We start from the raw sequence: 27,366 nt of genomic DNA on the forward strand, positions 1-27,366 counted from the left end.
AGACCTCCCTTTTGCCAGGCAGCTGCATGGGGACAGAAGTGGACACTCAAAGCTTTGTTTTGGTGTAGCTAATCTGAAACTACTTTAACAAGCATCTCAACATATCAGCAAAATATTTGGTTTCTTCTCCATTTGAGCAACTAAGGCTTATGAAAGAACCATAGAAGGCATTTTATCAGGATGCATCACAACTTAGTTTGGGAACAGCTCCATCCAAGACCGCAAGAAATTGCTGCGAATTGTCAACGCAGTCCAGGCCATCACACAAACCAACCTCCCTTCTATTGACTCCATTTAAACCTCACGCTGCCTCGGCAAGGCCAGCAGCATAATCAACGACGAGTCACACCCAGGCCACTCCCTCTTTTCCCCACTCCCATCAGGCAGAAGGTATAGAAGTGGGAAAACGCACACCAACAGATTTGGGGACAGTTTCTTCCCAGCTGTTCAGGCAACTGAATCATCCTACCACAACCAGAGAGCAGTGTTGAACTACTATCTACCTCTTTGATGACCTTTGAACTATCCTTGATCAGACTTTGTAGGCTACACCTTGCACTAAACATTATTCCCTTATCATGTATCCATACACTGTAAATGGATCGATTGTAATCATGTATTGCTTTTCTGCTGACTGGTTAGCACTCAACAAAAGCTTTTTTCACTGTACCTCAGTAGATGCAACAATAAACTAAACTAAACGGATATAATCCAATTGGAAATTATAGTTTTAAATGAGTGTAGCAAGGGTTGTGCATTTTGATCGTGCATCATCATCAGTGTGAGGCTTGGAATATTTTAATTTATGGGTATTATTGATGTTGCATGGTGCAACAATCTATTGTGCTCAGCAAAAATGCCCTTCTTAATTTTGAGGTGGAAATCAGATCAGAGATTTAAGGGGCAGGGGAGTTAAAAAAGTATTTAACAGAGAATGGGCCAATTCTGCTGAAAGTTGGCTCATCAGCAGTCTTATAAAAAAACTGCCACAAAAAGATTGGATGACCACAGCTGGCTTGTTATTTTTATCTTTCTTTTGCTGGAGTGCGTTAACTCACCCTCTTCAGCGAGTCCCTCACTGGTCTCTGACATGCTGCATTGCTGTAATCCAACAGACCACCAGGGGCATCTGAAGAAACATCCAAAGAATGATCCAGGAGGCTCACTTTTATATTTCTGTGCCTGTGGTTGTAGCAGTGTGATGCTAACATCAGGTTTGTCAACTTCATTTTGCAAGGCTATATTCTTCTCCTTCGCCATGAGCAACTAGGAGCTGGCACGGTGTTGCAGTGGGTAGTGTTGTTGCCTCACATCTTCAGAGACTCTGGTTCAATCCAGATCTCTGATTCTCTCTCTGTGCAGTTTCTCCATTCTCCTTGTGACCCCATGGGTTTAACCCATAGAATTTAGTTGAGTTAGTTTGGATTTCATTGCATTGTATAGATGATCTAAATAACTTTATGAATTGATGAAAATGTAATTATAGATTGAGAGGAATTTAAAATTCCTTATAAGCCATTGATACTATGTTTGCTTCGTCGTGGAATTAGCAATAGTAGTTTCTTGCCAATAGCATTGCCTTTGAAACCATTGTAAGAGCATAAGGCTGGAGTGCGGATTTAACCATGAAATAAGCCACAAAAGATTAGTATTGGTTCAGTTAGGTGTAAGTGAATTTATAATATCATGATAAATGCTTATTACACCCAGACACTCTCTTTCTGGCTGTACGAAGGTAACATTTAAGTTTAGGGTGTCAGGGCTTCAGAATTTAATTAGCATTTGAGATTTTAAATGTTTAAATGTATTTTAACATTTTCTTTCTCTTTTATCTCCCCCTCTTGATTTTGGTGTTTATATTTCATACTTCCTGGTTTTTGCATTGTAGATTCTTTATTCTGATTATTTGGAGAACTACACTTCAGGCATTTTCTGCCTATTGGTGCCATATCCTCTGTGGGAAACTCAATAAGAGAACTCATGCCTAGTGATAGCAACCGATGGCTCAAAACTCTTGAAAAGTCTGTGGGCAGCTAAAAGTGCATTTTCCTTCAATTTAATATTTAGTTTGTGCTTACTCTGCCTAAAGTATTCTTAATCTTGCACCATCCCTAACCAGGTTAATAAATTGTTCTGCTGTTACTCTCCTACTTTCTCTCCTCTGACTGGGCAATGGAGAACAATGAAGGATACCTGCTCACTGATTCTTTCCACCTGACTGTGATCTGGAACTTGCTAATAAGAACCATAACAGACTCAAGGCACACTCTGTTGTCTTGTTGCTTATTAGAAGGGAGATTTTTAATAATGATAAACTCATTACAATGGAGACTATGAAAATATGGATTTTTTTTCTGAGATAAGCTTTTAAAATGGTGCAAGAATACAAATGTAAGTGAAATCGTGCTTTGTGTATATTTATCTAAAGATGAGGGTACAACTGACATTCATTGGCCACTCCTAATAGGCTATTTAAGAGGGTAGTTAACAGTCAATCATGTTGATGTAGGTACGGGAGTTACTGGCAAGCCCAAGCAAGGAGGTAAATAATAGTTGTGAAGCAACTGGTTTCTGTTTCAATCTAGTCGTTTCACGATTGTTGTTATTAATGCTATTTTTAAAATTCCAAATTAATTTAGTAATGTTATTGAATTTAAATTAGCCAGCTGCTGTGTTAAAATTTAAACATGCATCTCTTTTATTAAATGTAATAGACTGTATGAAATTGGTGAATGTTATAAACCTTTTGTAAAAATAGTGTCTTATAATTAGACTAAAAATTGTGATGGGTTGTGATTCTAGTTTGTTGTGAGAACAAAGTGTTTCTATCATTGGATAATTCAAGTATTTGGGGTGTAGGTTTAAAGTGAATGACAAAAGTTTGGGAGAGGGAGGGTGTTTGGTTCCTGATCCCCTTACATTCTCTTCATGTAAGTCAAATCTCTTTACCCATTTTGGTAAACATTTTGTGTACACCTACTAAAATCTTGATGTCTTTCCTTAAGAGAAGTATCTTGAATTGGACATAATAATATTGCTGAGTCTTAATCAATGAAATCTAAAATTTTACTTTAACTTCCTTGGTTTTGCATTGTACTCCACTATTTGTGATCCATTTTGTTTATTTGAGAGCCTAGGTGGGGGGGGGGGTGTTGTGGGGGGTGGGGGGGGGGGTGTTGTGGGGGGTGGGTGGGGGGGGGGGTGTTGTGGGGGGTGGGGGGGGGGTGTTGTGGGGGGTGGGGGGGGGTGTTGTGGGGGGTGGGGTGGGGGGGGGGTGTGGTGTGGTGGTGGGGGGGGGTGTTGTGGTGGGTGGGGGGGGGGTGTTGTGGTGGGTGGGGGGGGTGTTGTGGTGGGTGGGGGGGGGGGTGTTGTGGTGGGTGGGGGGGGGGGGTGTCTCTGAGTTACTGCAGCACCCTGTGTGGGGGTGTTGTGTGTGTGGGGGTGTTGTGTGTGTGTGGGGGTGTTGTGTGTGTGTGGGGGTGTTGTGTGTGTGTGGGGGTGTTGTGTGTGTGTGGGGGTGTTGTGTGTGTGTGGGGGTGTTGTGTGTGTGGGGGTGTTTGTGTCTCTGTTACTACAGCATCCTGTTTATGTGTGTCTCTGGGTTACTGCAACACCCTGTGTGTGGTGGAGGGGGGGGGTGGTTGGTAGTTGGTGGGGGTGTCTCTGAGTTACTGCAGCACCCTTTGTGGGTGTTGTGTGTGGGGGTGTTGGGGAGGTGTGTGTGTGTCTCTGAGTTACTGCAGCACCCTGTCTGTGTGGGTGGGGGGGGTGCCGTGTGGGGGGGGGGTGCCGTGTGGGGGGGGGGGTGCCGTATGGGGGGGGGGGTGCCGTGTGGGGGGGGGGGTGCCGTGTGGGGAGGTGCCGTGTGGGGGTCTCTCAGTTACTGCAGCACCCTGTCTATGTGTGTTTCTGGGTTACTGCAACACCGTGTGCGCGGTCGGTGGGGTTGTCTCTGAGTTACTGCAGCACCCTTTGTGGGTGTTGGGGTGTTGTGTTGGGGAGGTGTGTGTGTGTGTCTCTGAGTTACTGCAGCACCCTGTGTGGGTATTGTGTGTGGGTATTGTGTGTGGGTGTTGTGTTGGGGAGGTGTGTGTCTCTGATTTACTGTAGCACCCTGTCTGTGTGTGGGTGGGTGTTGTGTTGGGGGGGGGGGGTGTTGTGTTGGGGGGGGGGTGTTGTGTTGGGGGGGGGTGTTGTGTTGGGGGGGTGTTGTGTTGGGTTGGGGGGGGTGTTGTGTTGGGGGGGTGTTGTGTGGGTGGGTGTTGGGTGGGTGTTGGGTGGGGTGGGGGGGGTGTTGGGTGGGGTGGGGGGGGTGTTGTGTGGGTGGGGGGGGTGTTGTGTGTGGGGGGGGGGGGGGGGTTTGGGGGGGGGGGGGGGGGGTTTGGGTGGGGGGGGGGTGTTGGGTGGGGGGGGGTGCTGGGGGGGGGGTTTGGGTGGGGGGGGGGTGTTGGGTGGGGGGGGGTGCTGGGGGGGGGGTGTCGGGTGGGGGGGGGGGTGTCGGGTGGGGGGGGGGGTGTCGGGTGGGGGGGGGGGTGTCGGGTGGGGGGGGGGGGGGTGCTGGGTGGGGGGGGTGTCACTGAGTTACTGCAACACCCTGTCTGTGTGTTTGTGTTTTTGACCCGGGACTGGGCGCCGGTCACTGGAACTCGCGTCATAGCCGCGCGCCGCACGCCTGCGCGTTGAAATAGTTGGCGCCAAATGTAGTGGCGGAGGAGACACCATCACATCACCATGGTGAGCGGGCCTGGCCTGGCCTGGCCGGGCCTGGTGCGGTGCGGTGCGGGCCTCGGGAGGGCAGGGGCAGTGACCGGCGGGGGGGCGGGCGGGCGGGTTCAGCTTCGGGCCCGGGCTCGGGGCGGGGCAGTGTCGGGGTCGGGCTGCAGACACATCCCGGCGGCGGCGGCGGCACCACCCGTGTCCGCTGGCCTCGGGGCGGCATCGGCCCGGTTACCGGGACAGGGCGCCCATGGGCCGGGCAGAATTGTCCGCGCTGGCGGCCTCTCCCCGCCCCGCCCCGCTGCCGTTGAATGTGTCTCCCTGGTCCAATGCGGGTTTTCGCTGTCTGCGGTGGGGTTGCTCAGCCATCACCAGGTGCGACAACCCTGACTGTTGCCTGCGCCACGCGAAACCTCGTCACTAATCTAGGTATTTATTCACAAAATGCTGGAGTAACTCAGCAGGTCAGGCAGCATCTCGGGAGAGAAGGAATGGGTGACGTTTCGTACAACATGCTCACTAATCTAGGTCATCTATTTCTCTGAACTAAGGCTCTCAGCGGGCCGAGTTAACAGAGCTCAACCTTGCTTAATTACCTGCCTACCTCCTCAATACAGCTCATCAGGTCAAAAATGAAAGTAGCATTTGGTCATTCGGCCCATCAAGTCTACTCTGCCATTCAATCATGGCTGATTTATCTCCCTCCTAACCCCATTCTCCTGCCTTCTCCCCATAACCTCTGACACCCGTACTAATCAAAAATCTATCTATCTCTGCCTTAAAAATATCCACTGACATCCTCTACAGCCTTCTGTGACAAAGAATTCCACAGATGCACCACCCTCTGACTAAAGGAATTTCTACTCCTCTTCCTAATAGAACGTCCTTTAATTCTGAGGCTATGACCTCTCGTTCTAGACCCTCCCATTAGTGGAAACATCCTCTCCACATCCACTCTATCCAAGCCTTTCACTATTTATGTTTCAATGAGGTCCCCCCTCATTCTTCTAAACTTTAGCAAGTACAGGCCCAGTGCCGATAAACACTCATCATAGGCTAACCTACTGGGATCATTCTTGTAAATTTAGAACGGAGATGAGGAAGAACTTTTTCAGTCAGAGAGTGGTGAAGGTGTGGAATTCTCTGCCTCAGAAGGCAGTGGAGGCCAGTTCGTTGGATGCTTTTAAGAGAGAGCTGGATAGAGCTCTTAAGGATAGCGGAGTGAGGGGGTATGGGGAGAAGGCAGGAACGGGGTACTGATTGAGAGTGATCAGCCATGATCGCATTGAATGGTGGTGCTGGCTCGAAGGGCTGAATGGCCTACTCCTGCACCTATTGTCTATTGTAAACCTCTGGACTCTCTCCAGAGCCAGCACATCCTTCCTCAGATATGGTGCCCGGATTACTCACAATATTCCAAATGCGGCCTTACCAGCGCCTAAAAGAGCTTTAGCATTACACCCCTGCTTTTGTATACAGGCCCTCTTGAAATAAATAAATGCTAGCATTGAGTTTGCTTTCTTTACTACCGATTCGACTTGCAGATTAACTTTTTGGGAATCCAGCACCAGCACTCCCAAGTCCCTTTGCACCTCTGATTTCTGGATTCCCCATTTAGAAAATAGTCTACTCCTTTATTCCCACTACCAAAATGCATGACTCCATACTTTGCAACGCTATATTCCATCTGCCACTTCTCTGCCCACTCTCGCAACCTGTCCAAGTCTTTCTGCAGAGTTCCTGCTTTCTCTACACTACCTGCCCTTCCACCTATTTTCGTATCATCGGCAAACTTGAATGGGTCTACTTGTGGTTGAAAGTCGTGATTTGTGAAGGGCACTTTGATGTGAGCATGAGTTGAAGTGATCAGGCTACAGGCCTAGATGGGGATGAGAATAGGATTATAATTCTATTAAAATTTGTGGATTGTTACCTTGAGAAATCGCAACTGATCACAAATGCAGAAACATAATGTTGTGATGTTCAAAGTCTTTGGTGTTCTATGTGAGACTAGGAAAAACATTTCCTGATTGACACTTATCTCTGAACATATTCAATGAGACACTTTGTGAAATTCACATTTACAAAAGTGATAATGGGTGAGAATATAAATAAATGCTGTTGGATGTGAGGCCAGTGCAGGTTGAGAAGAAAGGGGTGAAAAGTAAACAATTTTTGATTTAAAAAAAAATAAAAAAAATATAGGCCATTGGAGGTTTTGACTGCTTGTTCTGTTGGCAAATCAGGTTTTCTTGTGTTTTAAGATTAATGAAGGTGAAATCTATAAGCATATAATAGGAACCTTTTTCCTTAGGATAAAATGTCAAAGACCAGAGGGCACAGTTTAAAGTGGGAGGGGTAAAGTTTAAAGGAGATATGCAGGGTAAGTCTTTTTACACACACAGGGTGCCTGGAATGTGCTGCCAGGAATGGTGGTGAGGGCAGATACAAGTGGCATTTAAGAGGGTTTTAGCTCGGCACATAAATATGCTGGGAAGGAGGGATATAAATTGTGTGTAGATACATCAGAGTCACAGCATGGAAACAGCCACTTTGGCCCAATTTGCCCATGCCTGTCAACATGCACCACTAGTCCCACCTGCCTCCATGATCACATATCTTTATATCCAGGCTCTTATCTAAGTGACTGTCCAAATATCTTTTAAATTTTGTGGTAGTACTTGCCTCAATTATCTCCTCTGGCAGCTCATTCCGCATACCCATCACCCTTTGTGTATTAAAAAAAAAGTTGCCCCTCAGATTCCTATCAAACCTTTTCCCTCTTACCTTAAACCTACATCCTCTGGTTTTTGATTCCTCTAGTGTAGGCATTGACCCTATCTAATACTCTCTTGATCTTATACACGTCTATAGGATCACCTCTCATCCTCCTGTGCTCCAAGGAATAAATCCTAGTTGGCTCAACTTCTCCGCATCCACTCTATCCAGGCCTTTCACTATTCGGTACGTTTCAATGAGGTCCCCCCCTCATTCTTCTAAACTCCAGCAATTACAGGCCCAGTGCCATCAAACGCTCATCATATGTTAACCCACTCATTACCGGAATCATTTTTGTAAACCTCCTGTGGACCCTCTCCAGAGCCAGCGCATCATTCCTCAGATATGATGCCGAAAATTGCTCACAGTACTCCAAATGCGGCTTGACCAGCGTCTTAGAGACTCAGCTTTACATTCCTGTTTTTGTGTTCGAGCCCTCTTGAAATAAATATGTTTGCCATTCTTTATTACCGATTCGACTTGCAGATTAACGTTTTGGGAATCCTGCACAAGTACTCCCAAGTCCCTTTGCACCTCTGATTTCTCTCCATTTAGAAAATAGTCTACACCTTTATTCCTACCACCAAAATGCAAAGCTCCACACTTTGCTGCACTATATTCCATCTGCCACTTCTTTGCCCACTCTCCCAATCTGTCCAAGTCCTCCTGCAGAGTCCCTGCTTTCTCTACACTACCTACCTCTCCACCTATTTTTGTATAATATGCAAACTTGGCCACAAAGCCTTCAATCCCTGCATCAAAATCTTCCGAAATTGCTGGTTTTAATGGTAATTTGAAATTGGAGGTTATTGAAAGGTGGACTTCCAGATCTTCTGAATAAGTTTCCAAAAATTTGCATACTTTTTTTACTTCAGTGTTGCAATTTATTTTCATTTTCACCCTTGACCACTCGAGTGGTCCTAAAGTTAAAATTGCATTTGTCCCTTTCCATCCTTTATTGTTTGAGATCCAAAAATTAAAAAGAGAGGAAGTAGTAAACTAATTTTCTTTTCTTTGCTATTGGACTTTCTCTACAACAAAGTCTAAGTGAATGTTTTGTAAAAAATTTATTGAGTTCATACATTTTGTAGTGGTTGTGTTGGTTTTGCAGACTGTCTCTAAAGTTAATTGAGATGAATATTCAACTAGGAATTGAATTGGTATGAAGCTGGTGCATATGTTTCTACTCGACCACTGAGATGTGAGATGCCTGTACACCGAGCTGATTATCTCAAAGTAAGGATCACGACCTGAAACACCACCAATTAATTTTCTCCAGAGATATTGCATGACCATTGAGTTACTCCAGCACTTTGTCGTTGTAAATCAGCATCTGCAGTTTCTTGTATCCCCAAAGGGGATCCTTGCATCCTTGTATCTCAATGTAGTTGTTAGTTTGAGTGTTTATTTTAGTGTCGTCTTTTACGTACACAGCAGTGACCAGTGCCACGTTTGCTCCCCTTGTATTTGCATATAAAACTACCGTGAATTTGGAATTCTTTCTTGGCATTAGGTGTGATTAAGAGTCAAATGAGCCTGGAACATGAACGTACAGAAACACTAGACAAGTAGATTCTTTCCCCTGAAGCAACAGTGACTGGGTTTCCAAACAGAAGTCTCTATGGACTGCATCAGTAAAAGAAGGAATGGAGTGAGGAACCTCTTTGCCTCATTGCAAGAACAGAATATTCTCACCCAAATGCCTTTATTTTTGACTTTATTAAAAGGCAGCAAACAGCCCTGCTATGTTGGGCGTTTCAGTTCTTAAGTTGTAGGGGGAGAATTAGGCCATTTGGCCCATCAAGTCTACTTTGCTTTTTAATCATTGCTGATCTATCTTTCCCTCTCAATCCCATTCTCCTGCCTTCCCCCATAACGCCTATGCATATTACTAAGCAAGAATCTATCTATTTCTGCCTTAAAAACATCCATTGCCTTGGCCTCCACAGCTATCTGTGGCAATGAATTCCACAGATTCGCCACCCTCTGACTAAAGAAATTCCTTTTCATCTCCTTTCTAAAGGCATGTCCTTTTATTCTAAGGCTATGGCCTCTGGTCCTCGACCCACTAATGGAAACATCCTCTCTACATCCACTCTATTTAGGCCTTTCATTATTCAGTAAGTTTCAATGAGGTCCCCCCTCATTCTTCCAAACTCCAGCAAGTACAGGCCCAGTTGAGTCCATTCTATGCTTAATTTGATGCCTGCAGAAACAATTTCAGCCCTTGTATCAGGGCAAAACCTGAGGAGATCCAAAGCCTGGTGCAAGTGAGAACCAAGCATGCAATGTTTCTGTTTATTTCACGATGCAGCCTAGTTTCAATTCTAGACGTGAGGATTTGATCAGACTCAACTGAGTGCTGAAATCTGAGTGGGAATTGAGGTGCTATCTTTCCCATTCCCACACTGACCTGTCTGCTCTGCCATCTCCACTGCCGACATGAGGCGAAACGCAAACTAGATTAATAACCCCTTGTATTTCACTTGAAGTCCCAACGGCTCAAATTCCATTTTTCCAACTTTTGATAACCACTCTGTGTTCCTTTCCCACCTCTACTGGTCCACATTGGTTCTCGTAACCTTTCTTGTTTATCTTTCCCATTTCCATCTGCCCATCATTCACATGCCTTCCAGCTGGGTTTCTTCTCCCATTGTCTACATGTCTATCACCATATCTTTCCTTCTGCCCACCATTACTCCCTTATCTAATTCCACATCACTTTTCAGCCTTTGTCTCTACCTAATTTCTTGAGATTGATTAACTATTTGATTTTCCTTCCCCGTGTGTTGTATCTAGACGAATCAAGATTATGAATATTATTATTGAAAATGTCCACTGTTTTGTATGGAAGAAATATTACTGAAAAACTTTGAGTTCATTTAGTTATGTGCTGAGGTACAATGAAAGGCTTTTGTATGTGTGCTATCCAGTCAGAGAAAAGACTGTCCATTATTACAATTAATCTAGTTATCCATGTTTGATAGGGTTGTCAAAATCAGTCGGTATCTTTCCACTCGTGAATATTGAGAGAATAAGTGCAGCTAAGGGTTGTTTGATCTCGTTCTCTTTCTGTTAGCACAGAAGAGTCTTGTTTTACTGATCACAGCAGGGAGTTACTATTATCTAAAATCTCAGTGTATGTGACCCCCCCGTGATCGGTATTAGTGTTTAGTTGTAGGAGGGTTTCGTATTGGGAGTCATACAAAATCAATTCAATAATTCAATAGTTCTTTATTGTCATATGTACTTAGATCAAGTGAAATGCTTTGTTTTGCATACAATTCAGTAATACAATACATAAGCACAAGCATACATTAGTACTAGAGTACAATGATAACTACTTTTTAAAAAAAAAGCTGCTTTTGAGGAAGTGCACATAGTTGGCACATTTCTGGTGGCCACTTTTGGTGTCCAAGTATCGTTATTACAGATATTGAGTCTTATCTTGGCCTTAGCCTGTTGTCCTGGTGGCAGCACTGGGTCAGGCTGTTAAGGCCAAGACAAGATATATTAGCAGCTTTTGGACAGGTACATGGTTTTGCTGGGAATGGAAGGATATGGATCACTTGCACGTAGATATGATTAGTTCAGCTAGGCATCATGTTTGGCACAAACATTGGGCCGAAGGGGGCATTCATGTGCTGTAGTGTTCAAAGTCCTGTCATGGAGAGGTTGACACAGAATTTGTGGAAGTTGTAATACAATGGAGGTTCTGTGCAAACCACATACACACAAACACAACACAGGAGGTCAGGATGAAACCCACGTCACTGATATGAGTAGCCTAAAGTAGCCCAACTCCAAGATCAGAGCTGGTGAGTGGTGTGTGAGCTTGGAAGTGCTCTTGGGGTTCTGAAATTCAACTCCAGTACACTGATGGTTGCAGGAGGGGAGGGGATAGCGCATTTGCAGGGGGTGTGCACAATGGATCACGTGGATCAGGCACCACGAGAGGCCCCACAGAGGTCAGACAAGTGTGCAAGTCAGATGCGGCCTGAAGCAGCACAGAACGGCGGTGGAGGATAATGACAACATCACCAAGGCAGGGCGATCCCTACTCTGGCACTGTGTCAAGACTTCCCATAGTTTGTACTTTAACTGCACACATCCCATTTACTGATCACTTGCACACTGAAATCCTTTCAACTCTGAGCTCATCCACAGTACAAATCAGTGTGTCCCTCCAATACCAGCTTGTGCATCTTGTCTTTTTCTTCCAGATTTTATGGCTGTGCCTTCTGTTGTCTCAGCCCCATCTTCTAATTTTTCTTTCTCTCCCCCTCTCATTTAGGATGTTTACATTTTTCCTTGTCTGTCAAGCTGTATGACTTCATGACTCTTATGACTTTTCAGTTCTTAGTGAAAAATGTTGCAATTTTTATTCGCAGGACATCCGAAGGTTTTTTGCTCCTACGGAAAAGAAGCCCGGGGGCGAGGCTTTAGAAAAGAACAAAATGAAAAATGTTGGCAAAGGGTTGTCAAATATGAAGAAAGCTGATGTCAAGGTTAGTTTATGTCATTTTTGTAAAGTTCTGAGTTACACGTTGATTCAATCAAATGTGTATATTGAATGCCTGCCAACTTGCATCCAAGGCAGCAGGCAATATGGAGTGGATCCTGTTTGTCATCAGGACTGACCAGTCTGTTTGCTTTATGCTTTCAGAGAAAGGACTCGTGCAATTCAAAAGCAGTCAAACAAAAGCCAGTACACAGGAAAAAACACATTATATATGATTCAGGTAAAGTATTTAGAACATTATCTAAGTATCATCTAACCTGTGGGGAAGAAGGCACAAGGGAAGTTTCTAGTTTTTCTTCCTTTCCATAATGATATTAGATTGTTGTTTGCTGCTGTTGGGCAGTTTGTTTTAATGTCAATATGTCCACAACCCATGTTTTAATGATAAATATCTCTACTCTGATTCAGGCTCTGCTTCACTGCTCCATATCCTCTGATTGTAGCAAGTAGTAGACAAAATTGCTGCCTTTAGTCTGCTCCTTGTAGATTCCAGTCAAACTTGCAGATCAGATTCGCTTTCCTACCTGGTACCTATATCCTCTGATTCCCTTAAGTATTCAAAAACAGATTAATGGCAGAAATGTTGTTCAGATGATTGCAAATATTTATGTTCCCTACATGAAAGAATTGTCCTTTTTTCCTTCCTGAATGGCAAATTATCTATGTTGAGGCGCCCTCTAGTGTTGGCTTCTCCAGTGAGCTGAAATAACTGTTGTCATCCATTCAGTTCCATTTTGAATCTTGAATGGTTTGGTAAGATTGCCTCTTCTAACCTTTGAGTTGTGGCAGTTTTGCTGTCTCTTTGTAGGATTATCCCTCCAGTCTACAAAATAAGTTGCTGAATGTACGCTGCTCTGAGATCTAAGCAACAACATCCTTCTTTGCATATTGAAACTATAACTGGTAGTATACGTCAATGGTTTGTGCATTAGAAATGAGTTTTCCTTTTTTATGCTTTACGTTCTTTGCATTGAGCACTGTTGTGTGATTCTTAACCTTCCTGATTGATGTTAGACACAATGCAGGAGCAACAGTGGGACAGGCAGCTTCTCTGGAGAGAAGGAATGGGTAGTGTTTCGGGTCGAGACCCTTCTTCAGATTGATTGAAGTCTTAGATGTTTACTTTCTGTGCATCAGCAGATGAAGATCCTTCAGTACACCAACACTTGGTATTTTTCAAATAGTGATTGAACTATTGTTTTTATTTAAAAAGTAAGAAATGCATGCATAGGACCCTTCGAGCATACTTTGCCAATCAAATAAGTTCATGGCTGCTTTGAATTTGTCCTCGATTGTACTTTCCAGCCTGTTCTTTGTTACCACTAGACAGTCCAATGGTGTGTTCATCTTAGCCACAAAGGTATTGATTGGCAACCTTTCTAGGATGAAGAAATCCAAAGATTCTCAACTCGAGGAAGAAATTCCACTTTATCTCCATCTTAGAAAGGTGACCCCTTATTTCACAAACATATTCCATTGTTTAAATTCCCCCATGAGGGAAGACATCCTCTCTACATTTTCCCTGTCAATTGCCTTTGGAATCTTGTACACTTCTAAAGTTTTAGTGTAGGTTGAAGTCGAGTGCATAGCCATCCATTTGCCCAGTCTCTCTTCCATCTCTACCCTCATCTGCCCATTCATTTCATTTTTAACTTTGATGTATTACTTGACAGTGTCTGCTATTCTCTCACTCATTTTTCTTTTACCTAATTTTGTTTGATCAGCAAGCTGGGTATGTTTCATCCATTCGGTTTCATCCGAAACTTGTAAGCTGCTACCAGCCACTGGCCCCTGTGGCATCCAACCAGTAAATGTGTGAGAAAAGAAAACTATCCGTTTATTCTCATTGTTCTTTTAATCAATCCTTTCCCCATGTTAAAATGTGACATTCATACAACCCCATAATTTCTGTAACAATCTTTTGGCTGGTGCCACATCAGATGTTTTTTTTGGAAGAAAATATGGACTATTACTATTTATCCTTAATCCTCCATACTTCCATCTACATTTTAAAGTTATTTGTTAAATGTGATATTTATCTTCATAAAATCAGGTTCACTCTGCCTGATTATGCTATGTTTCTGAATCGGATGACTTTGCAGGTGGTCTGTCACAACATCTCTTTTTAACAACCAATGTTAATCTACCTAGTCTCTATTTCCTTATTTCTCATGTCTGAAAAGGCACTGTGACATTTGTTACCTTCCAAACCGTTGGGATTATTCTAGAGGGGTGGGAATTTTGGAAAGTGTATCGGTGTTGGGTGTGAAATGAGGCTAGGATTCAGGAAAGTTGTTTATTTACATCTGTTTATTTACATTAGTCACGAGGCAGACTAAGGAATGATCTCTGCCCCTCCGGGAAACCCCATAGCTCAGGCCCCCCCCCCCCCCCCCCCCCCAGACCTGTCCATCTAGTGCGGAGAGGCTCGACCCAAGGAGTGGCGTAATCCCCAGAGACCGCTACAAAAATATCAATAGTGCATTCTGCTAACTCTGCAGCCTGCCCCTGGTGTGCTGTGAGAATCTCAACCTCTGATCTTCTAATCCTTGCCCGTCATAGCACTAAGACGCAATAACATTTCATATGCCCAATAAGAAGCTATTGAACCACCTTTTGTCTTTCGATTGTTAATGCAATTCTCCCATTCATCTGAACTGTGAACCTGTTGATGGAAAGTTCCTCTTGTTTTAGTAACCAGGGGTGAACTGTGTGAAAGTATCTTCTTGGAAGAAAGAGTTTATTGCCAGTGTTTCTTGGGTTATTTTATGCCCCAGTTGTCAGATTGATTGTGGTTCTTAGTTGAATAGAACGGTTCATCTGATCTAATGTGATAGGTGAGTGAAACATTTCACTTGTTTGCAAAATTAATTAAATTACAAATGATTTGTTATACAAATTGGATATTCTGTTATTTAAACCATAAGGAGGTCAATAGACAATAGGTGCAGGAGTAGGCCATTCGGCCCTTCGAGCCAGCACCACCATTCAATGTGATCTTGGCTGATCATTCTCAATCAGTACCCCGTTCCTGCCTTCTCCCCATACCCCCTGACTCCACTATCCTTAAGAGCTCTATCTAGGTCATTTGGTATATTCTCTATTTAAAAGCATGCATTGATATAATTCTAAAAGTATTTGGTTGTGCAATGGGATGTGCTGACCTTGGACTTAATACTATGGTTTTTGACTTTAATGTTTTCATATAATGGTGTTATGTACAATAGTGTGCCAGGTACAAGGAGCTGTTGTGAATAATGATGAGAAACTCATGGATTTGTCATTTAATAAAAAACAGCTGTCTGACCTGTTGTAGCCTTGTACAACGAGACTGATTCTTTGTGATTTAATTGCAGCAACTACTGACTTAGACGTGTTGATCATGTTCCAATAATAAATAAAATAATTCATTTTTAACATTGAGTGTCGTGAACAGGTTATATGTATGTTTTTTGTCCATCTCCTTTATTACCACCTTGGAAGGGCTGAAGAACACCCAGGATACAATGTGTGGGAAAGAACTGCAGATGCTGGTTTAAACCGAAGATAGACACAAAAAGCTGGAGTAACTCAGCAGGTCAGATGGCATCTCTGGAGAAAAAGAATAGGTGACGTTTTGGGTTGAAACCCTTCTTAACACGCTGAGTTACTCCAGCTTTTTGTGTCCACCCAGGATACAATCCCAGTTTACTGGTACTGGGACCCGAATGGCTGTTCACACGCACAACATTACAATGTTGGTAGACACAAAATGCTGGGAGTAACTCAGCAGGACAGGCAGCACTTCTGGAGTGAAGGAATAGGTGACGTTACTCCAGCATTTTGTCTATCTTCAGTGTAAACCAACATCTGCAGTTCCTTCTTTTACAATGTTGGTATTTGATCATGAAATTGCTAGGCCATTATCCAACATGAGAACTCTCTTGTACAGCAAAAGTGCACTATTGTGTGTTAGAAAAGCCCAGTATCCGATGAATTTAATATCCATAGTACGATTCTTGAAGTTGTGATCCTCCCTTCATTTTTCCAAGTCGGTTCAAGTTTTGCTTCCAATGCAAATGCTATCAAAGAAACCTTGATTTTCTATATCTGTGTGATTAGTACACTACCAAATAGTTAACTGGGCAAGGGTGTACTCATTGTTTCCAGCATGCTTTGAGCATATTTGTATTGACGAAAGGTGAGCTACGTGTAAAGAAATGTGTTTTTTTGTTTTGCATGTATTGCTGTACTGCAGATTCTGAACCAGAAGCATCACCCCCAGAAAAGAAAAGCAAAAAGGAGTCGTCTTCCTCCAAACATACAAAATTCTCCAAAGCAGAACCTGTGGTGATTTCTGAAACTGGTAAGAAATTGATTTGATCTATGTTCCTGGAGGTAATTCTGATCTGTTTTTGAGAGAATGCAGTATGACATCAGTTTGCATGAGCTCTCATTATTTCTTGCTTTTCTTTTGTCCATTAATCTGGATCAGAAAGCACAACTAGATTATTGGGCATGACTGCTCCTGATGAGCTCCAATCTTTTTCAAAATCAATATTTTTTTGTAGATGATGCAACTATGACATGGGTAAACTTACAATCATGTTGGAGCAATTTGTCAAAACACTAGATTTTGAATGCACTGCGATCATGTGCTTTTCAGTTACTTGTGTTGTAAATGTTGGAGTCTTCATTGATAAACTAGACTGTTATTGGATCTACTATTCTCCACTACTGAGGCAGGGATATTGGCAAATTGTTTTCAACCAAAGCTTTTAATTGGCTTCCCTCCCTGAATTATTAATGTTTGGAGAATAGAATTGAGTGCAAGCATTTAAAAGAAGATGCTGCTTTAATATGAATAATCAAGTGTATAAAGGATTGAACTTTGGTTGCTATATCTAAAAGTATTTGGCATCCTGTACTTGTAAAGTAGGCATTGAACTGTACACCACTGAGTATATCAGTTGGTTGCAAATTAGTTGTGGACTAGATGTGATTTGACTAGGAATTAACCATCAACCATGGTGATGGTATCTGGCATAGTAAAATTGTCAATTGTACTGAATTTTCATCCAAGTTAATTGTATAGAACTGACAAAAAAATTACCAGTGTTTCTCAAAACTTCAAACAATGTGCCGAAGTGGTTTAAGTCGTCCACATTTAGAGGTTGGATATTCTACATGATGGTATTGGGATTATTTGTTTTGTGTAATAATGTCTAAAAACAGTGCTGGGAGCTCTCATTGTCACTTGTTCCATTTACCACCTGAGAATGGCACATTCCTTTTTACCTTTCTAACTTCAGATGACGAGGATGACATTTTGCAAAGTAAGAAGGTGGCTCAGAAATCCAGGGAAAATGGTGGTCACCCTGGAACGTCAGGATCTGGAAGAACCGCAGATACAAAATCACAACTCAAACCAACGAAGCTCAAATCAGCAAGTCCAGTAAAAGTTACAGCCACGTCAGTTGAAGATTTCTTTGGCTTGGGCAGTGTGCACAGATCAAGTAAAAAACTGGTGGCCAGCAAAAGGAAAGCAGTAAGGATTGTTTGCATTATGTTCCTATTCTTCTTGTATTTATCAATGATTCTGTTTTAAACTAGGTAGTAGGCTTCATTTCCAAAGTATAACCTGTCTTTTTTAACCTGGGTGCTGTTAGTTCAGAACCCCACACAATCTTTTTTTGCCCTTCTTGCATTTATTCACTTGCATAAAGTTCCTCATTTTGGCCGGCCACGATCTTCAGATCTGTTGTACCGTACACTTTTTTTGTTTTTCTCTACTGTAGCATTATCACACTTGTCAGCAGCTATTCTTCATGGTGCCATTTCTTGTTGATGCGTGTTAATTGGTTGTTAGACTTTGCAGAGCATCCCAATTGAGGGCATGGGAAGGCTTATACTTTTGTATTAATTTCCAACAATATTTTAATAAAAATAAACAAAGTTACTAGCTGATTGGGTAGCGAAGTTCAACCCATTTTGGTTTATTTGGTTGGGTCCTGCCATGGCCAGTGCATTTAGTAATTATTCAACAGTCAAAAGTGATTAATTGTCAAATGCACAGGGAATGGAACAGTGAGATTCCTTGCAAACTGCAGCTTTAAAGGCACATTAATGCAACATCGCAGCAAATATACAATAAACAGATTATCAGTAAAACTGGTTAACCAGACGATAATGGCGTAAACCAAAGTGTTTGGTGCAAACTATTAAGTCCATAGTAGTTTGTTGCTGGGGAACGTTGTGCAGTGTGGTTCTGGTAATCTCCATGAGAGCCCATGGTTGTTGGCAAGAAGCTGTTCTTAAACCTGGAGATAATGATTCTCTGGCTTCGATTCCTTCCTTATGGTGGCAGCGAGATGAGAGTGTGGCTGGAGTAGTGAGGTTCTTTGATATACTTTAGTTTTATAGAATCAGAGTGATACAGTGTTGAAATAGGCCCTGCGGCCCAACTTGCCCACACCGGCCAACATGTCCCAGCTACACTAGTCCCACCAGCCTGCGCTTGGTTCATATCCCTCCAAACTTGTCCTATCCATGTATCTATCTAACTGTTTCTTAAATGTTGGGATAGTCCCAGCCACAACTACCTCTTCTGGCTGCTTGTTCTATACACCCACCTCCCTTTGTGTGAAAAAGATACCCCTCAGATTCCTATTAAATCTTTTCCCCTTCACCTTGAACCTATGTCTTCTGGTCCTTGATTCCCCTACTCTGGGCAAGAGATTCTGTGCATCTACCTGATCTATCCTCATGATTTTATACACCTCCATAAGATCCCCTCTCATCCACCTGCGCTCCAAGGAATGGAGGCCCAGCCTACTCGACCTCTCCTTTCCTTTCATGATAGAGCATGGAAATGGGAGTAGGTACTGGGCAGAGTTCTTGATCAGGTTACTTAGTTTAGTTGAGATACAATGTGGAAACAGGCCTTCGACATTCCGAGTCCGCTTTGATCAGCGATTACTCCATAAGCTAGCACTATTCTACCCACTAGGGACATTTTACAATTTTACCGAAGCCTATAAACCTACAAACCTGTAAGTTGAAGTGTGGGCAGAGACCACTGCACCCAGACAAAATGCACACGATCACAGGGAGAACGTGCAAACTCTGTACAGACAGCACCCGTTGCCATGATCCAACCCGGGTTTCTGGTGCAGTAATGCAGCAACTCTGCCACTGTGCCGCCCTGATATTCGCTGCCTTTTTGAGATCCCATTTCATAGATCCCTTCGGTGGTGGGGAGATCAATATCTGTGATGAACGAGTCACTTTTATAGCCTTCTTTGTTCTTGAGCATTTAAATTACCGAACCAGGGCGTGATGCAACCAGTCAGTATGCTTTCTACTGTACACTTGTTTAAAAATAAACTAGCAAAATACCAGTTCTTCTTAATCTAATGAGGAAGTAGAGGTGTTGATGAATCACCTTTGTGATTGCATCAATGTGCTGGGCCCAGAACAGATTTTCTGAGATAAGTGTGGCCAAGAACTTCAGTTGTCGATCCTCTCGGCTCCCATCCCACCCATGAAGATAGGTTCACGAACCCTGGGTTTTCCTTTTTGAAGTCATTAATCAGCTCCTTGATTTAGCTGATGTTCGGAGCAAGGTTATTGTTCTGGCACCATTTTTCTTGGTGTATGAAAGTCAAATTTGTTCCTGCCCATGATTAAAGTTGGCTAATTCAGCAGACGTCTAATTGAATTTGTGACTTTTGGCACATTGGCCTTCATCAGCCAGAGTATTGAGTTTAAAGTTAGGTCATGTTGCAGTTGTGTAAGACGTTGGTGAGGCCACATTTAAAGTATTGTGTTCAGTTCTGGGCATCGTGTTATAGAAAAGATGTTGTCAAGCTGGAAAGGATTCGGAGAAGATTACGAGGATGTCAGGACTGGGAGGTCTGAGCTATAGCCAGAGGTTGAGTAGGCTGGGACTCAATTCCTTGGAGTGCAGGAGGATGAGGGGTGATCTTAGAGGTGTTTTAGATCATGAGAGGAATAGATCGGGTAGATGCAGAGTCTCTTGCCCAGAGTTTGTGAATCGAGGACATAGGTTTAAGGTGAAAGAGAAAAGATTTAATAGGAATCTGAGGGGTACCCTTTTCACACCAAGGGTGATGGATGTCTGGAACAAGCTGCCAGAGGAGGTAGTTGAGGCAGTGACTATCCCAACATTTAAGAAACAGTTAGACAGATGCATGGATAGGACAGGTTTGGAGGGATATGGACCAAATGCAGGCAGGTGGGACTAGTATAGCTGGGACATGTTGGCAGGTGTGGGCTAGTTGGGCCAAAGGGCCAGTTTCCACACTATCACTCTGACTCTCCATGACCACTTATTTGAATACACAAGGGTCCTTGGTGCTCCTATAATTCCTATAATGTCATAATACATCTTTGGAATGGTCTCATTTAATTCTCCTATTTATTTGTCATAGTTAAGGGGCTGGAAGGAAGGCTTCCATGCCTGTTTTGGAGAAAACCATCGATCCCATTCCCTTATTTTTGCTGTGACTTTTCGTCTCGCGTCCATCAATTCCACCCTGATTTCCGTGCCAGCCATTTACACGGGGTAATTTATCATCTGCGATTAATCCATCTACCAACAGATAAAACACTCATAGAATATTGCTATAGAATAATGCAGCACAAGAACAGTCCCTTTGACCCGCACTGTCTGTGCCAAACATGATGCCGTATCCCTCCATTCCATGCATATCCATATGCCTATCCAAGGTCTTTCAAATGCCACTATCATATCTGCCTCCACCACCACCCCCCACCCTCAGCAACATGTTCCAGTCACCTTTTATGTGAAGACAAACCTGCCCAGCACATCTTTAAACGTTGCCCCTCTCACCTTAATGTGCCCTCTAGTATTAGTTATTTTCATCCTGGGGAAAACTAGTTCTGACTGTCTACCCTATCTATGCCCTTCATAATTTTATATACCTATTAGATCTCTCCTTAACCTCTGACTATGATGTCCTAAGTTATCATACCAGGGGTATCCCAGTCCTGACCTCTTTCAAAATGAGAATATAGGGACTGGATTAATTGAAATTTTGGATTAGAAAAGGTTGGATTACAGATTTCTGTGTGTTAATTTGTTGTAATTCCTGTTAATTGCATGCTCAAAGGTGAGACTGGGTATTTAGGATGTGGCATATAACCAAATAGATGAGGTGTGCAAGAACTTGTCACTTTGGTTGGGAATGGAGAATAAGTACTGTGTGTGATGCAAAACATTAGCAATTGTCTGAATGGGAAAGGTGAGATGAATTAACTTTGGTCCTTTTGATCTTAGCCGTCTCCCAGTTTTGATTCCACTGCGGATGACGAGGAGCTTGCTCGCCAGCTGCAACTTGATGAAGATGCAGAGGTAATTGAAGCTAAAACATTTGTATTCGAAGGGAAGATACAAGCAATTCCTTCTGGTGCATCTTGACTTTTATACATTGTACCGAACAATAGGTTTAACTAGAAGTGAATATCTTCTACTTTTGTTATTTGTTTGAATTTGGACCAGTCATTGGAATGTCATCTTTATTCTCGGGTTATTGTTTGCAGTCAATTTTGTAGTAATTCTGCAATATGTAACTTTCCTCCTCTTTTGCACAAAGCACGATAGACCTCAACATGAATCCTCATCCATTTTCACAGTGTCGTTTATGGACCACCTCAATCTGTCTTGCTCTGTTGTAATTATTCTTGCCTCCATTAGTTGAAATCTTCCCTTGCACTTCCTGCTAATGGGCTTCTGATTGGGATAGTCAATCCTATTGAATGCATTTGCTCTTGATTGAGAAACTTTATTGCCCTTTGATAGGCGTTTGTCCTTGACGAGTCATTGTACTCGTGTCGATTGTGTTAGTAACGTTGATTGCTTGATTTTTGTCTCGTTATTTTCTAACGACATTCTAAGTTTCCAACTTTTTTTAAGCTGGAGCGGCAGTTGCACGAAGATGAGGAATTTGCTAGAACATTGGCAATGTTGGATGACTTGCCCAAAAGTAAAAAGGTGATTTCTGAAACTGGATCTATTGTTTTACTTTAAACGATTAAAACGGATTTACCTAGCTAATGGAATAATTATTGCTTATGAATGTGTTTAAACTGTGGTTATTTGTTTGAAAATGCTCTGTACGCAATGCTACAAAAGTTTTTTACAATTTCTTGGATAAGTCTTGAGTAGGAATATATTTCTGTATGTTTAACTTGGTACCCGTATCTGAATTGGAGGCCAATTCACTGGATGATTTCAAGAGAGTGTTAGATTTAGCTCTTAGGGCTAAGGGAATCAAGGGATATGGGGAAAAAGCAGGAAAGGGGTACTAATATTGGATGATCAGCCATGATCATATTGAATGGCGGTGCTGGCTCGAAGGGCCGAATGGCCTACTCCCGCACCTGTTTTCTATGTTAAATGAAAACCGAAAAAAGAACCTGCAGCTGCTGGCAATGTAAAGCAGAGAATGCTGGAAATAGTGTGGGGTCAGGCTACATCAGTGGGAAGAGAAGGGAACATTTCAAATTGAAAATTGGTTGTCAGAACAAAAGATATAGGTGAATAGGAAAGATGACCATACCAATCCCTTTCAAGACTGATCTTATCTGACTTGCTTTTAGGGTTATGTTTATTCATTCAGTCACTTATTTTGCCGCAGGGAATCAAATCTCCATAACAACCTACATTGAGCTGTTTGTTGGTAGTTGTGAGTCCCAAGGGCATGTGAGGCAAATGCTAGGATTCATGTCACATGAAGAATATGTGGCAAACTATTTGTCACAGCAAGTCATGACAAATAAAATACCTCGTGTTAACCATGTCTCTTAAGGAATAAAACCGTATCAATTCAAAGGAGTGATATGATCAGTAAAGAGGATTCCTAGAGCCCCTGGAAATACTAGAGGACCGAGGATCTAGTGGGAGGGAGGAACTGCAGGGAGTCCACATTAGTCAGAAATAGTGTTAGGTATACTGTTGGAAATGAAGGCAGATAAATCCCCAGGGCCAGATGGTCTGTATCCCAGAGTACTCAAGGAGGTGGCCCTAGAAATCGTGGATGCATTGGTGATCATTTTCCAATGTTCCCTCGACTCTGGATCAGTTCCTGTGGACTGGAGGGTAGCCAATTTAACTCAACTTTTAAGAAAGGAAGGAGAGAGAAAACGGGGAATTATAAACCAATTAGCCTTACATCGGTAGTGGGAAAGAAAACGGCAGATGCTGGTTTAAATCGAAGGTAGACACAAAATGCTGGAGTAACTCAGCAGGTCAGGCAGGATCTCTGGAGAGAAGGATCTCTTGAGACTCTCGACCCGAAAAGTCACCCATTCCTTCTCTCCAGAGATGCTGCCTGACCCACTGAGTTACTCCAGCACTTTGTGTGTACCTAGGAAAGATGCTGGAGTCAATTATTAAAGATGTAATAGCAGCACATTTGGAAAGTAGTGATGTGATCGGTCAAAGTTCCCATGGATTTATGAAGGGGAAATCATGCTTGACTAATTTTTTGGTAGTAGAATGGATAAGGGAGAGCCAGTGGATGTGGTGTAGCTGGATTTCAAAAAGCCTTTGACAAGAGATTAATGGGCAAAATTAGAGCACATGGTATTGGGGGTAGGGCATTGACATGGATAGAGAACTGGTTGGCAGACAGAAAGCAAAGAGTAGGTATTAAAATGGTCCTTTTCAGAATGGCAGGCAGTGACTAGTGGGGTGCTGCAAGGCTCGGTGCTGGGACCCCAGTTATTTACAATCTATATTAACGATTTAGATGAGGGAATTAAATGGAACATTTCTAAGTTTGCAGATGACACAAAGCTGTGTGGCAGCATGAGCTGTGAGGAGGATGCTATGAGCCTGCAGGGTGACTTGGATAGTGTGGATGAGTGGGCAGATGCATGGTGGATGCAGTATAATGTGGATAAATGTGAGGTTATCCACTTTGGTGGCAAGAACAGGAAGGCAGATTATTATCTGAATGGTGTCAGATTAGGGAAAAGGGAGGTGTAAAGAGTCCTGGGATGTGCTTGTACATCAGTCACCGAAAGTAAGCATGCAGGTACAGCAGGCAGTGAAGAACGCCAATGGCATGTTGGCCTTCATTGCGAGTGGATTTGAGTTTAGGAGCAAGGAGATTCTACTGCATTTGTACAGGGCCCTGGTGAGACCACACCTGGAATATTGTGTGCAATTTTGGTCTCCTAATTTGAGGAAGAACATTATTGCTATTGAGGGAGTGCAGCTTAGGTTCACCAGGTTAATTCGCGGGATGGCGGGACTGTCATATGATGAATGAATGGGTCGACTGGGCTTGTATTCGCTGGAATTTAGAAGGATGAGAGGGAATCTTATAGAAACATATAAAATTCTTAGAGGATTGGACAGGGTAGATGCAGGAAAAATCTTCTCATTGGGGGAGTCCAGAACCAGGGGTCACAGTTTAAGAACAAGGGGTAGGTCATTTAGGACTGAGATGAGGAGAAACTTTTTCACCCAGAGAGTTGTGAATCTGTGCAATTCACTGCCACAGAAGGCAGTGGAGACCGATTCACTGGATGTTAGATTTAGCTCTTAAGGCTAACGGAATCATGGGGTATAGGGAAAAAGCCGGAACGGGATACTGATTTTAGATGATCAGCCATGATCACACTGAATGGCGGTGCTGGCTCAAAGGGGCGAATGGCCTACTGCTGCACCTATTTTCTATGTTCAAGAGTCTGATAGCGAGTTGGAAGCTGTTCCTGAATCTGATTGACTTCATTCTGATCCTTTTCAGGCACGAACGGATCCTGAAAGCCAGGAGTTATCTTTATCCTTGGTTGTAAAGGCTGAACCTAGAAAAACGGCTGATGAGCAGACAGCAGAACATTCAGGTGAATATGTGTTTTTAAACATAGCAAGATTAGATTCTTTCTGGAACTGCTGAGTCAATTCTGTTTAATACTTTGCATCTATCAACTCCATTGATTTTCAGCCTCCTTGGGTCAGTCATTTGTTTTTAGAGTAGACGGCAGCAGATTCTAATTTGAGTTTTGAGCTAAGAGTGCCTGTAATTATTTTTGAGACACTCATATTTTCCTGGTTTTCTTTATTCTCCCAATAGAAATATCTGCCATTTTGATATATAATTTAACAAAAAACATGTTGCTGGAGTTTATTGATGGCACATCTATGGGGTTGACAAACGGCAGATCAGACAAAATGATAAAAATATGGGATTTTAAATTGACTTGTGACAAAGGAGGGCATTTAGCCCATTAGAATATAGAACTGTGCAGAAGATTAGGCCTTTCAATCCACGATGCCTGCGCCAAACATGATGGCAAATTAAACTATTGCCTTGATCCACAGGCATAGATCCATAGCTCTCCATTCCCTGCATATTAATATGCCTGTCGAAAATCCTCTTAAACGCTGCTATCATGTCTCTCAGTTCTCCCTCATTTCTGACATTCCAGAGACAAAAAAAAAATGTCTCCAATGTCTCCTTGTAACTAATGCCACCTAATCTAGGTAGCATCCTGGTAAACCTTACTGAACTGTCTCTAAAGCCTCCATGTTTTCTGTAATGGGGAGTCCAAAAATGAATACACTATTCCAAATGTGGACAAACCAAAGTTTAATCAAGCTGCAGTATGACTTGCCAACTTATGTACTTAGTGCCCTGACTAAAGAAAGCAAATGTACCAACATGCCTTCTTTACTACTTTTATCTGCCCATGTTGTTCCTTTCAGGGACTATGGACTTGGACTCAAGCTCCCTCTATATTAACGCTGTCATAGCTCATACCATTAACTGTACTTTTGCCTTGTATTTGACCTCCCAAAGGGCAACAACTCACATTTGCCTGGTTTCAACTCTGTCATTTCTCTGCTCATATTAGTAACTGATCTCTATGCGGCTGTATTTTTTAACACCTTTATTCACCGTTTCCAATTCCATCTATGTTTTGTGTCATCCACAAAGTTACCAACCAACCTAATTATATTTTTGGCCAAGTTATTTGTGCACATCACAAACAACGGAGGCAGACCTGTTCTGAATCCAAACTACCAAGTCACCAAGTGTGCTGTTAAGTGCAATTATACCATTTCGGGGTTGGAGTGACCGTTGCTCCTTTGCATGGCCATGTCATGGGAAAGGGATCCACCTACTCTTGTCCATGCCTTGGTGTACCACTGATCAGCCTCTGTTCATTTTCAGCTAAGATGTTGAGTGAAGCTGATTACGTGAAGAACTGCAGTGAAACGTTCAGTAAATATCAGAGCACGAGGATTTCTTCCCAACTTTCAATGGAATCTTCTAGTACTAATATGGAAAAGTCACTTAACAAAGCATCCCCAGCAAAAGTGAGTGCAAAATTGGCCAACATGAAGCGTAAAGTAGAGTCAGTTACAGTAATAAAGGACAGTCCAACGAAGCCAGTCCGAGCAACGAGAAGTTCTCCAAGGAAAGAGGAGAAAACCCTTTCTTCAAAGAAAGGAGAAACAAAGATTTCTCCCAAAAAGGAGAAAACTAGTTCTTCAAAGAAAAGCGAGCAGAAAGTTTTTCGAAAGGAGGAGGAACAAACTGTTTCACCAACCACAAAGGAGAAAGTATCCCCAAGTAAATCTGAGGTAGGAAGCATTTTACTGTAGTATAAGAAAATAACTGCAGATGCTGGTACAAATCGATTTATTCACAAAATGCTGGAGTAACTCAGCAGGTCAGGCAGCATCTCGGGAGAGAAGGAATGGGTGATGTTTCGGGTTACTGTATCTTGGGTTGGGTGCCTGCTATATCATTTTCAGATTATGATTTCCTTCACACTAAGGTGAAAAATAGATTTCTGACTTTTTACTAGGTCACAGTTTAGAAATTGCTTGAGTGAGCAAGTGGAGGGGAAAAGGAAAGTATGATTCTGGTATTGGACCCATTAAACAGAAAGTACATGTCTTGAACTTTCCCAAATTGCTGCTATTAAAGAAGGGTTAATTTAGATTTTGAGAGAATAAAGATGGACCAAATTGACATGAGTCAAATATACTAAATAAGTTTACTAAAGTTTCTTTAACAGCCAGTTGGCAAGTCTGTTTGATGTATTGCTGAGTTTGTTGCGTTTTCAGAGTCTTGAGTGTGTTTAATTTTATTCTACTTTATTGTAAGTTTAGTTTATTGTCACGTGTACCGAAGTACAGTGAAAAACCTTTGTTGCACACTACCCAGTCAGCGGAAAGACAATACATGATTGCAATCGAGTCACTTGCACTATATAGATACATAAGGGAATAAAGTTTAATGCAAAGTAAAGCTAGTAAAGTCCAATCAAAGATAGTCCGAGGGTCACCAATGAGTTAGAGAGTAGTT

General features: G+C 42.6%; 1 protein-coding gene across 2 annotated transcripts in view; it reads left to right on the forward strand.

Moving 5' to 3' along the window:
• Nucleotides 1–4,669: 4,669 nt before the first annotated feature.
• rfc1 (replication factor C (activator 1) 1) overlaps nt 4,670–27,366 on the forward strand; it is a 59,012-nt gene continuing 36,315 nt past the window's right edge. The window contains exons 1-10 of one of the 2 annotated variants that reach the window (XM_078399814.1): nt 4,711–4,734; nt 8,644–8,730; nt 11,886–12,002; nt 12,161–12,236; nt 16,254–16,361; nt 17,308–17,543; nt 21,318–21,392; nt 21,954–22,031; nt 24,796–24,892; nt 26,224–26,636. In XM_078399814.1, the coding sequence (XP_078255940.1) occupies nt 4,732–4,734; nt 8,644–8,730; nt 11,886–12,002; nt 12,161–12,236; nt 16,254–16,361; nt 17,308–17,543; nt 21,318–21,392; nt 21,954–22,031; nt 24,796–24,892; nt 26,224–26,636 (1,290 nt within the window). In that variant the 5' untranslated portion in view covers nt 4,711–4,731. Of the gene's footprint in view, nt 4,735–8,643; nt 8,731–11,885; nt 12,003–12,160; nt 12,237–16,253; nt 16,362–17,307; nt 17,544–21,317; nt 21,393–21,935; nt 22,032–24,795; nt 24,893–26,223; nt 26,637–27,366 lie in introns of both variants that reach the window. The other variant, XM_078399823.1, reaches the window with a different exon arrangement.

This window comes from Rhinoraja longicauda, chromosome 1 (assembly GCF_053455715.1).
Source record: "Rhinoraja longicauda isolate Sanriku21f chromosome 1, sRhiLon1.1, whole genome shotgun sequence".
Taxonomy (NCBI): domain Eukaryota; kingdom Metazoa; phylum Chordata; class Chondrichthyes; order Rajiformes; family Arhynchobatidae; genus Rhinoraja; species Rhinoraja longicauda.